At 37.2% G+C, this 13,471-nt stretch overlaps 1 protein-coding gene across 1 annotated transcript in view; it reads left to right on the plus strand.

Annotated features, from left to right (window-relative positions):
* The window catches only part of Nup214 (nuclear pore complex protein Nup214), a 98,654-nt gene that overhangs the window by 70,583 nt on the left and 14,600 nt on the right, over positions 1-13,471 (plus strand). The window contains exons 15-16 of the mRNA XM_083110206.1: positions 3,656-3,769; positions 13,068-13,223. Of these exons, the coding sequence (XP_082966332.1) occupies positions 3,656-3,769; positions 13,068-13,223 (270 nt within the window). The remainder of the gene's footprint in view (positions 1-3,655; positions 3,770-13,067; positions 13,224-13,471) is intronic.

Here is a 13,471-nt window from a genome sequence, read left to right on the forward strand (position 1 = left end):
ACTATTGAGACCTTCAGGGAGATGTTGGTGAAGCATGTTTCATTTATTTATTTGTAACTGCATCATCTGGGAGGTTACTTGGACTTTTCTTTTTACATTCATTCTTTTCCAGAAAATGGTTTATTTCCATACATACAAAAGCTTATATTACACTCAGTTACAATTTACAATCCATAAATGTCCTTAATTTAAAATACAGAATCCCCTGTTTGTGAATATTAGATTCGATGAACCCAGAATCCTAATTTGCTGCATGTCTTCATGGAAAAATCCAAATATATGTGCAGAAGTAGCTACATGTGTGTGTGTCGCCAGGAGGAAGCCGTACCAGGGAAGAGAACCCTGTCGCTTTTGTCCCGGAAGACGAAGCTTAGGGTCTACCATTCAGTAGCAAACAAAAACTTATGTACGTGCCCCTTCCTACAGTATTGCAACAAAATGTGTCATGAATAGATTTCAATATGGGCAAGATTTATGCAGTTGTGAAATTACGAACTCTACTGGTTTCTTGGGATTGAAAAACGTTAGTAGGCTGAGCTAAGCATAAAGATACATGCCAATGACGACATTCTCTATTAAAACGAAAGACATTGCACTACATGTCTAAGTTTGTTTCCTTGTCCAAATAAATTGATGTTGAATAAATTGTGAAGAAGGCCAAAACAAAATTTGAAGATCTGAATTCTTAGAAAAAGAGAACAGATTTGATCTTCTCATTGTTGTTAAACGAGATCTATGTCAATACAAAGAAAGAACACAGATTAATATTTCTAATTTGTTATTCGGTTAGAAAATTAACATGAATTATTACTTTAGGCCTTGTTTACACTTATTATTAACAGTATAGAAAATATAAGCGGATTATGAGCCCAGTAACAATCTTTCTTATTCAATTAGTATATTAAAATTATTGAAACAGAGAAGATTCACAAATACAAAATAATAATAATAATAGTAATAATAATATAAAGTAATTGCGAAAAATTAATGGCACATGCATATGAGCCGTGAGGTTCATATCAACATGTTATTTAACTACAAGCCCTTCATAAATATAAAGTCAAGGTTCAACTGTACAGCCTTTTGTTTTATTCGAAACAACACAACTTAGATTTCAAATGTGAAACAGAAACAATCTGTCTGCTTCAGCTAATTTTTCACCTCTATCACTTAAATTAATTTCTTTCTAAAGAAAATGAATTTAGTTTTGTTCCTGTTGTCAGATTCATAGTGGAAAAAGAGAACTAATTTCTAATTTGGAAAGAAATCTTATCATTGCCTGTTCTTCCAAACTACGGCATCTAAATCCTAACATTAAAGATGCAAATAACAACAACAGATATTTAGGCAGCGATTATAATATAATTAAAATAATTTTGACTATAAAAATAACAATAAGAACATTTCATAAAATATGCTCATACGATATGAGGTCAAACGTTTTCATACATTAGAATATATCTAGAATTCTTAATTACACACTTCTATGCACAGTGGCGAACACTTCCTTCGAAAGAGGGGAACTACTAAACCCCCACTCACCTCTTCATATATCAAGTATGTATTTTCTGTGCTATGCTAGTATAGCACACTTTATTTTGTTTTCACACTATGTTAACAAAACTATTCAATATCAGCTGAACACCGACTCCCTACACATAGCTAGCATGTGATACCCTTGGTTAAAGGAGTGTCCGGACATAAGATTATAAATACCCCTGGTTAAAGGAGTGTCCGGACATAAGATTATAAATATCCCTGGTTAAAGGAGTGTCTGGACATAAAATTATAAATACCCCTGGTTGAAGAAGTGTGCGGACATAAAATTATAAATACCCCTGGTTAAAGGAGTGTCCGGCCATAAAATTATAAATTATATTTATACACAAATATTCACATCATAATCTTCATGGCAAAGGTTGCATATTATATTACATACAGTGATTGTCACATACCAGTGGCAAACTTTCTCAGCATGTACAGAACATGCAGGTAATCATTTTCTCTAAATGAGATTTGCTCATTGGGGTCATGATTTCATGCCTCAAGCCCTCAAAAACAGAATTTTATTCTGTATGTGTGTGATCGTTCATCATGGACTCACAGTTGCCGCAGACATATAGGAGGTGGACAGATTAATGGAAAGAACACTGCTAAGAGAAGGGTAATTTGTTCTGAGTTGGCAGCACTGAACCGCGATGCATTGCGATGGACATTTGTTACCACCATGTTTGCTCATTGCATGTAGTGCCTGAATCAGTGCAGTGTACAACATTTCCAAGGTAAAGCTACAAAATGGGAGACCTATCAAATTTCCAAAGAGGGTAGATTGTTGGAGCGCATTTAGCTGGTGCATCAGTAACGAAGACTGACACTTTATTTGATATAGCAAGGAGGACAGTGTCGAAGGTTATGGCAGCATACATAAATCATGGCAAGACATCAGTGAAGAGAAATAGTCAACAAAAACCAACCATAGGTGACAGGAATCACCAAGCATTAAAGAGGATTGTCACAAAGAACCGTAGAACTACAGCGACAAAAGTGACAACAGAACTCCATCTGGCAGATCCTGTTTCTACAAAAACAGTCCAACGGGAGCTTCATAAATTATTCCTAAACCTTCGATTACCCTCACCAATTCCAGTGCACGAAAAAAGTGGTGCCATGATTACAAAACATGGACCTGTAGTGATTGGAAAAAGTAAAATATGGTCAGATGAGTCATCTTTCTTCTTGTTTCCGGCAATGGAGTATGTGAATGTCTGGTGAAAGCCTAAAGGGGCATACTTCCAGTACTGCGTACATCTTACTTTCAGACATGGTGGAACTGTGATGGTTTGGGCAGCAATCTCCTGGTATTCTGTTGACCCGATCATTCATCTGCAAGCTAAAATTATGGCCAGCAATAAGTGGCCAGGTGCATCCTATGGCTTTTGTTCTCCAACAAGGATGCAATCTTTGAAGATGACAATGCTCCTATTCACACTGCCAGAGCTGTTCTGTTTGGGTTTATGGAACGTGAAGATGAACTTCAACACCTTTTCCGGCCAGCGCAATCACTGGCCCTCAACTTTATTGAGCCACTGTGGTCGATTTTAGAGGATTGAATACGATGCATATTTCCTCCACTCGCATCTCTGCAGCAACTGCATGTGCTTCTAGAAAAATGGTACAATATTCCACTGGAGACTATTCAGGGCTTTCACGACTTGATTGCATAAAGAATCCAAGCTGTTCTTAAGGCTAAAGGTGGTCCTGTCCCATATTAAGAGTGTACTGTATAACCTTTTCAAGTGTTCCATTAATCTGTCTGCCACCTTATATCCTTATTGCAGGCAAACGAGGGTCAGCACGTAAGTACAGTTAGGCTACTCTTGTGTTTCTTCTCATTCCTTGTCCTCAACTCAGGTTCGGTGCCATAGACATGAACATTTTTAGTCCTTAGATACATATTTACATTTTAATTATTCATAAGAAATTTTATTGTTTTAATTCACAGAATATGTAAAGCATGTATACATGGTAGGGAACTTGTCCATGTGTATTAAGTTAAGGATGCACATTTAAACAAAATCTAATTGTTTCGGTAAAAAATTCATACCATTACACCCCTGACATAAAGTCATCAAGAGCATCTCTTTTGAAACCACAGGTGGTGCATTTGGAGGTGGTGCACCTTCCTCCCCAGGTGGTTCTTTCAGTGCTGGAATGGGACAGAGCATTGCACAAAGTGGATTTGGAGCATTTCAAGCAAAACCAGCCACAGGTATCATGTTTTAATTGATACTTCCTTGCAATTCACTATTGCTTGTTTGTCTGCACGTGAAGATTTACATGTCACTAAAGTTCTGTGTGCATGCACGGTGTGTATCGAGTAGAATAATGGTCTCGCATGATATGGTTGCACGTTATTCATCAACACAATTTTAAAATAAATTCTACTCCACTATCAGCAACATCTAGTGAACCATAGTAGAATGTAAAATATCCAATTTTGAGGTTGATAAACTAATTGCTAGTGTCACATGTTTAGGATGAATAAAATATCAAGATTTCGAACAAAACCTGGGCACATTTCAGAATCAAAAGTAGAATATACAGCGTGGTCCGTTCAAACCTCCCACATTTCAATTTATTATTGCTAATAGGTTATGAAACATAATGGAATGCGAGTGGTACTATTAATTCATGATGAAGGTTGTGCGAATTACTCACAAGTTTAATATATATATAATATTAACTTACGTTTTGCGAGTGCGAGGTAACTCCTGCGACGTTTCGGGAAGCAACCGTTGAACTCTCCATAGGTTCAGGATATAGGATTGGTAAAAGGTGTATGGTTAAAAAACAATAAAAATCTAAATCCCATTGCAGGTGCATGCCAAACTACCATGCCGTTTTCCCAATTAGAAACTGCTCCTTGGAATGTTAAAACTTTAAAACTGTGTATAGCCACGGTCCGCGTGTGCTGCAATACTTGAATGATGTTTCCTCGTAGAGCACGAGGTCGGGTGCTTTGCCTCCTCTTCCCCTCCATTTTTTTTACTAGATGAAAGAAACTCAAAGAATTTTATTGCATGACCTTGAAGTTCACAGTTCTCTCACTATGCAGTGCCACAATTGCATATAGCACAATCACAAATTCGCAGCAGTGCACACAATCTGTATTCTGGTATGCAGAGTCCAAATCAATCATTACAGTGCAAAGAAATTTCCAGAGAGAATATTGGCAAAGTGATTTATGCGGCCTTCTCTGAAATCCCGCTCGAATTTCTTCCACCTTCTCCTCCGAAACATGTCGACAAGAACCTCCGAATTGTTTATTAACACTTCCAGTTGCCAAAAACTTGCATACCAGAATACAGATTGTGCATGCTGCTGTGGACTTGCCATTGTGCTTTATGCGATTGTGGTGCTGCATAGTGAGAGAAGGGTGAACTTCGAGGTCATGCAATAAAATTCTTTTGAGTTTCTCTTTCGTCTAGTACCACTCGCATTCCATTATGTTTCATAACCGAATTGAAATGTGGGAGGTTTCAATGGAACATGCTGTAAAATGGCATTTTTGTGTTAAAATGATGAATACAATCCTTAATTTGATATACAAAGTATACTTAGTACACAAAATATACATTTCCTTTGTAATAATATGTTTATGTAGTTAGAGTATGAAGTTTAGTCATGTGTAAAGGAGTGCATTTTTGCTTCTCATATTTGTACAGCAGAATCAATCAAATTTCTGTGATAACATGATAATTCAGACTTCAGAAAGTGTTTTGTTTGTAAAAACACCTCAAAATTTCATGTTTAAGAGTGTATTTCCTATTTTGCAGTTCATTTCTCATAATTCCGTAACAAGACATGTTAGGAAAATAAACCTCACACTTTTCAAAAATGACAAATGAATATTACACACATTTTGGGTTTCCGTAAAACTGAAAATATGCATGTAAGTTTGATCTTGTCAAATGAGGAATGGTTTCTTGAATCATAATTGCTTGCAACCAACATAAATCCTGCGCTTCGAGAGTTAGTAAAAGCATTTTTATGATCATCGTTATTCATAAATTGAATCAAAACTTTTGTGGTTAATTATGATATCTGCAATTTCTACTTTATTTTTTGTGTTTGATGCACAAAGCAGCATAAGCACTCCACTAAGCACTTATTTTCAAGGTTCAAATTTGGCTGTAGAACGAGCAAGATGCACTCTGGAAATTGTCTCGAGTGAAAGCTCTCTTTATGAGATTTCATATGATATGAAAGATACCATAATTTTCATTAAAGAAATGCTGAAACTCCTATATAAATTTACTAATTTTAGTGGATGACGTAATGATTCTCTAATAAGAACAATTTTCTCATAGCTGTACCTGTACATGCACTTGGAGTGGCTTATTGGGTAGGATATCATGACATAATCAAGGTTCCCCACACCGGGAAAACCTGGATATCTCACGGAATTCCAAAAATATAAAATACTCAGGAAATCTCAGGGAAAATCATGTAATTGATCAAAGTATCCCTATGAAATACATCTGAAGGACTAGATATGCTCCTGCCTGTTGATAATAAAATTACAATAGACACAAATAGTTACAACTTCAGTAATTTGTTTTACACAAGCTACTTTGAAGATATAGGCTTTAGATATATGTTTATTTTACAGTACAGATGACAGTATTGTGTCCATTTGTAAACTTCCGTTTCTCAAAAGTGTTAAAATATTTATATCCAAGTTCCAATTGTTTAATTGAGAATTAGTCATAGTACACGGGCATTTTTTTTAACATGGTTTGAATTCTATTTGTATCTAATAACACTTACTTCAGAGCTTTAGTGATAACTTACTGCATCTTGACAACGGTTTTTCCCTTCCACACTCGTATATGATTTTTTGCTTGTAAGCAGCTGTTCGTTTACTCTTGTCTTGGGTATGGGCTGCTGCTGTCATCCAATTAACATGCATGGGGTGCGAAGAAGTATTACATTACTAAATGCTTTCGGTGTTAGGCAGATTAGGTTTAGGTCTCTTGGCTTCCAACACCTGATCACATAACAAATCTGGTCCCAAGTGCAAAACCCCCTTCAAGTCTTGCATGAAATCCTCTAAAACTGCATGTCTGAGACAACCGGACACCAAGAGTGGCTGCTCAATGCAAAGTGCCCATGTTTGTGTAAGCTACTTTTCAAATCATAATTTCTCTGGTAAATACTACTTAGTGGAATTCTTAACTGTGCTAATTGGCTTTGAAACTTACTCCCACAACCATTTCCAGTATTCTGAAGTACTTCCAAATATTCCTATAAAAGTTTCAAGAAATCATTAAACATTCAGAACCGTTTCCCCACAAATATCTTCAACTTTAGTTCTTAAATTGTATTCACACATTGCCATTTTATTATTGAATTAATTTTATTATTAGTATCAGAAAGTGAACTGATTTCTTCAGAAAACAAAAATCAACTGGTTCTTTCACCTCCTCAATTACTACTTGTGACGAAGTGAATCAAGGGGTTTTGTCTTTAAACCTAGAACACTAACACTTACTGGGAGGAACATGTTCCGTAAACCCTCATAAATTTCAAAGCTGAACATATTGCGAGTCTAAAAATGTAGTTTCGTTAGTTTCTCATTTACTTTTATATTTTTATTTACAATTTTTATAAGTCTTTATTTTCCTTGTATTGCTCACCAACCATTATTGATTCATTGACTTATTTTTTCTTACACATGCGATTAATCGCGATGACAGAGATGAATAGTGATGAGATGATTTAATGGACAATCACAAACACATATGAACTCTACACAAAATAAATCACAACAGAGGATTTTATTGTCTGAGTGTTCTGCTGCCAGAGCCTCATTAGTAGGGAGACAAATTTATGGTAAATAAAAACTGAGGAGAGTGGTAAATAAAATATTAGATCAGCGGTATATACCAGCGGTGGGAAAAAAAAAATTGGCACACACTTTTTCGTCATGAGAGGAAACAACATACAAAAGTGCTATAAATTGATAAACTACTTCATTTTTATATACTGTACACATACACAAGTACTTATATTTCAACTGTAATTGCCAGAAGCAGCGATTGGGTGGGGCAAGGATAGTTTACTTTTCTTGCTAGACAAGACTTATTATTTAGAGGCCATATGTGATGTGATTGAAGATAAAACATTCTTCAGCTGCAAGTGGTAGGAAACTTTAGGCAAACGTTTCATTACAAATCGACAGTTTGCGTGCACAACCTCGATTGCCGGTTTTTGCTTGTTTTCTACTTAATTTGATGATATTTCATGGTTATTTTGTGAAAAAGCGTTCATTTCGTGGAAAAGCACACATTTCGCATTACTTCGTGAATAAAACTCGTGCATATTTCATCATTGGGGGTGTAGTTACGTACAAAATGTTCAAAATTGCATCTTTTTTTCACATTTCGCGCATCGCGAAAATTCAATGTCCCTACTCATTAGCCTGGCATCTGGATTCACAGCACTAACAAATCCCCATAGATCGGACAAGTAAAAAATATACATTAGTCGTTAACCCCTCATAAAATTTATGATGCCCCCCCCACACACGCACATTGAACAACAAGTGTCACCCACCAGGACGGTAGCTCAGCATAGACTCTCTCTAAGGAAGGTAGGAAGTTACATGGAAGGAGGCAAGCACAAAAACATGCTTGGTTCAAAACAGCAAGTTGTGACAATTGAACTCGTAAGAATTATGATAGATTCGTGGTCTAGGGTTAATAAGGAACTGTGTATTTAGACATTTACTTTACAAAACCATGACATAAGAATTGTATGATAAGAATAACAAAGTGGCACGATATTACACTAAATTACAGACTACTTATAAATATATCAGATTGGCAAAACTATCGATAGTATTACTGATACACTGATACCAATAAAGTAAAATTATCTCTAATAATAATATCCAGAGGTCCCAGGTTTGAATCCTGGCCTGGACATGGGTGTTCTTTGTGAATGTGTCTTCGTCAATTTTGTCAAATTATCACCCGTCATTGTTGTGATTAGCCAAAAGTGGCAGAAAAGCAACGCTAAATAACAAAAATCAAATCTAGTAATATTTTTTTATAAAAGTAAGGCTGGTATGACTACGAGGGGAAATGTAGTATATTGGAAAATAAATTTTAAATATTATTGCATTGTGTGTTGAGTACTCTGAAAAAAAATTGAAAATTCTGAAAAGCTCAGTTAAACCTCAGGGAAAATACATTTTGAGTTTGTGTGGGAACCCTGATAATAAAATAAACCAATAGGCGTATTGGAATCTGTAGGAAATATAGAAATCTTTGCTATCATTTTTTTTATGCGTGACAGTGAAAAGAGATGGTAGATAGACAGTTTTAACCTGGGAGTAAATTATATTAGTATGGCCATTAGTACTTACAAGAAATTAATAACAGTTCGTTCTTGATATGCTACCATTCTGCCTTGAGTAATAGAATCACAATCTCACATCTGAAGATTCCTGGATTATACAGTGAACCACAGTTTTATATTTCCAGATATTACTTTTTCCTGCATCACGAAACATTCCAAGTCAAATCTACCAGTCCTTTGGACCTGATAGTGTCAGATTTTCATGCTTTGGGTGGCTGAGGGGTAATAATTTCATTGTTATTGGTTGCTGAAAACCAACAATTGCCTGTTTTTGCAAACATTTTGAGAGATTGAGCATGACTTACTCGAAAATTAACTCTCTGTATTGAGATTTTATTATCTTATTTTTGTGTTTTATGTTCCATCTTCAATCACAACATAAAATGTATTGTAGGAAAGCATTTTTTTATATATGCAAGAATTATTAACAGTTTTTTATTAACAGTTTTTTGCTCTTTGGTTTTCAATCAGTTACAGGAGTGCATGCTTTGTTTAGGCTACTCACATTATGCTGTAATATTGCATGGAACATAGTTGGTTGGTTGCTGAGCAGCAATAACACAAACTCCATGTGCACCTCTGTGAAGGACAGTTCAGTTTAGTGTTATGTTAGTATTTATGTATCCAGATATTTACTCCATAGAATACAGTGTAAGTCAAAATGATGTTCCCGATTTCAATGTCTATTTATTTCATTGTAATGAGACGTAAATGACTGAGTTTACACACACACACACACACACACACAGATTGAAAACCTCAAAAGTTTTTCTTGGCATATTATAAATTTTCTATGTGCGATCCACGTGGTACACGACACACATCTAGTCTATAATCAAGTTCCTGCCACACTCTTCCTAGCATGTCAGGGTCCATGTCGGCCAGTCGATTTTCCCTTACAGGTGCAACCAGTTTCTTCAAATGTCGCGTACCATTTTCTAATTGACTTGTCAGAAGGTGGTTCAACCCCAAATCTTTTTCGGATATGCTGCTGAACAAGCACGACAGACTTATTGGTATGAAAGTCGAGAATACAGAACGCTTTCTGCTGTCCAGTGGTAGCCATTTTCCTCACTGTGACTAAACTGCCTCTTGGTGGCCGACAGTGCAACTACGAGTCTGCAATAGAAAGAAAAAGAAAACTTATTGAGATTATATTCCATAAAGAATTGCATATGCAAGAAAAGCTCATTACCTTTCGTACAAGAAATGAACGAAATCGGGAACATCATTTTGACTTACGCTGTATAAGTTTTTTTGCATAATACTGTACCAGTTTTTACTTTGCATTCATGGAAGTCAGGTTACGGTAAACAGTTATGCTTGCTGTTAATCACTTTCACCGGACCCTGTGGCCTAGTGGTTAGCACATCATGCTGCAACTCCAAGGGTCCTGGGTTCGAATCCCGCTCGGGCTTGGTTCTTTGTGAATGTCCATTCATCAATTTCATCATTTCATCACCCATCCCCATCTTCGCAAATTAGCCAAGAGGCATAAAACACGAAGTAAAATAAACTAAATCAATCAATCAATCAGTCACTTTCAATGCTATTGGTATCAAATAATAGCCTACAATGAACAGTCTACAATAAATCCAGTCTCAACTTTTTTTGTCCATTATATTGTGTAATGACATTAAATATCATTACATGTTCAAATAAAGGAACATTTTTCTCCTACTTGAGCTTTTGTAAAGAAAAGACCATAATCCTTAAATCATCATGACCATGGATGATAACACTACTTTGTGAAAAAAGTGCAGACATTAAAGGACCTACTGCAGTTCTTTGCTCAAATACCACATTCTAGTTTTTCAATTCAAAAGTGTTCCAGAAATTTACAGTTTCATCCTTTCAGAAAATTTAAAGAAACTCCTTATCATTTTGAGTGGTTGTTTTAGGAGTAATATTGCCACTCTGCTGGTAATACAGGGTGCAGCAACTAAACCTGATGGTTTTTAAATCAACACTAAATGCAAATTCCTCGTGGTAACGGCTTTCAGCTGTTTAAACCAAAGCATGCCAGGCAGCATGGAGCAGTGGTCGGCACAACAAAGTGCTTTTGTGGGTGAGACATTTTTCATAATGAATGTGTGGTGTTGGCAATGCAGCATGCCTTCCACCAGCACTTTAACATTCACCATAACCTGCATGTTCCCAGTCGGAATACCATTTTACTGTCGGTAAGGAACTTCAAGGAGACTGCATCAGCAATGAAAAGAACACCTGGTGGACATCTTAAGCTTCGAAATCCCGAGAACATCGAACGAGTTTGGGTCTCTGATTTGAGGAGTCATTCAAAAAATGAACTCTCCTTGTCAAGAATCTGCCCCTCATGTTGTTTTCCTAAAATGCTTAGAGATGTAGCTCAACATGTGTTAAATTGACTTAGCTGCATGAAAGAGTTTTATTTTATTTATAATTAAAAACTATCTGGTTTAGTTGCCGGACCCTGTGTAATTCATGAATGGTTAACCAAAACTAGTCAAATATATCTTCTGGCCTCCACGGTGGCACAGTGGTTGCGTCGCCACCTTGTAATCAAGGGATCCCAGGTTTGATACCGGTGGAGGCACACAGTGGTTCGGATCCCAGTTTAAACTGTAGGTCCAGTTCCGATTAGCCTTACTGTGCATAAAGTGGACTTAAAAACACCAACTCAATCAATCAAATATATCTTCATGGTTGGCAGAATGTATGTGTATTTTTATTTGAGAAGTTAAAATTGTATAACTAGAGAACAGCGTGATTGGCATTCTCCCTGCCACTACCGCCACCACTGCCAAGGCCAACGCTTCAGTTGAAGCTGAACAACGGGCACGTATAGATGTCTGCTGCAATCGACTCTACCGCCAAGTGCAAGGTGTGTTACTGGTTGACTTTATGGAGCCCAATACCACAATCAGTGTGGCTGCATACTGTGAGACATTCTGCAGACTACGCAGAGCCATCCAGAACAAACGGAGATGCATGCTGTCTTTAGGCATTGTCTTGCTTCATGACAATGCCCGACAACATGTTGCTGCATCAACCTAAGACCTTCTTCAACAATTCCACTGGGAAGTGTTTGTTCACCCTCCCTACAATCCCAGACCTGGTGCCGAGTGACTTCCACCTTTCTCCGGCAATAAAGAAGTGGTTGGGAGGACGATGCTTCCACACCAATGAGGAGCTTCGGAACACCGTGCAGACCTGGCTCAACAGACAGGCGGCACCTTTTTTTTTTTTTTGGCAGAGGGTATTGGAAAGCTGGTGCATCGGTAGAATAAATATCTGAATCTTCTTGGTGCATACTTGAAAAGTAGATGATACGTGTACGTAACATTTGTCAATAAACCCATTTTGCTATTCACTGTGGTTTTGATTTCATGCCCTATCGGAAGTTGAAAAAAAAATAGCCCTCGTACATTCAATCTTGATGGTCGCAACAGAGCAAATTGTTATAAAATTTTCTTCAGTTTTACATTTTCCCGCATTTTTAAGTTTTTTTTTTCAGATTGGTCCCCTGAAAAATGTAAAGTAGAGGTTCCACTGTCTTAATATTTTGAACAATAATTATTACAATTTTCAAGAATCAGTATCAGTGTCGATGGGAATCCGTACGAGTATCAGCATCAGTATTTTTGTCATTTCAAAGTGGTATCAGGTCAGTCCTTAAATAAAGTTATTGAGATCTATGTAAATGTTTTCCACTAGATCAATCGATCTTCAATCATGACTAAAGCACAATTTTAAAACATTCAATGTACAACACATGGTCAGCATGCCCAGAATTTTTGTTTGCCACCTTTTCATGTTCTTTTTTTGGGGGGAGGGGATGGAATACTGGGTCAAAGGGTTTTGACTCCCCCCCCCTTGGGCATGCCACTGAGCATGCCATACATCGTTGACACTGTTATTTGGTTTCTTAGACTGAACAGCACTACTGTGGCTTCAAGTAGTTCCTACATCGTCCTCATGGTGCTACATGAATTCCTAATTTTGGTGCGGGGAGCCATGACCACCTGCACTGAAAGTAAGCTTCCCAGGCATTCATTATGACTTTTTGAAAACCAGACGACATTCTGATTGGATCCACCTGTGTATGGCTGAGGTGAGAATGTTTCCTCATGCAATAGTACTAACATATGTTTCCTCTTCAGCTGGTTTTGGAAGTCCACCTGTGTTCGGTTCTTCTCCTGGTGGTAACAACAGTACTGTCTTTGGTTCCTCTCCAACTTTTGGTGGAGCCCCAACATTCGGAGGGTCTCCTACTTTTGGTGCTGCCAAGCCGTTTGGATCGACATCTCCACCTTCCCGTAAGTACTTATTCTACGATAATTAATATCAATTTAGTACAACCTGTATCCATCCTGTATCACCACTTTGCATTGCTTTCACCAAAGGAAGGTTATTAAGTTATTTGTCTCTATATCATGTACACATTTACTCAGTGTGAAAAATGGGCCTCCCCCATGGCGCAGTGGTAGCGTCATTGCCTTGTAATCAAGGGGTCCCGGGTTCGATACCCGGTGGAGGCACAAGTGGTTCGGATTCCACTTTAAAC

Source organism: Lepisma saccharinum, chromosome 23 (assembly GCF_977018435.1).
Source record: "Lepisma saccharinum chromosome 23, izLepSacc3.1, whole genome shotgun sequence".
Lineage (NCBI taxonomy): Eukaryota > Metazoa > Arthropoda > Insecta > Zygentoma > Lepismatidae > Lepisma > Lepisma saccharinum.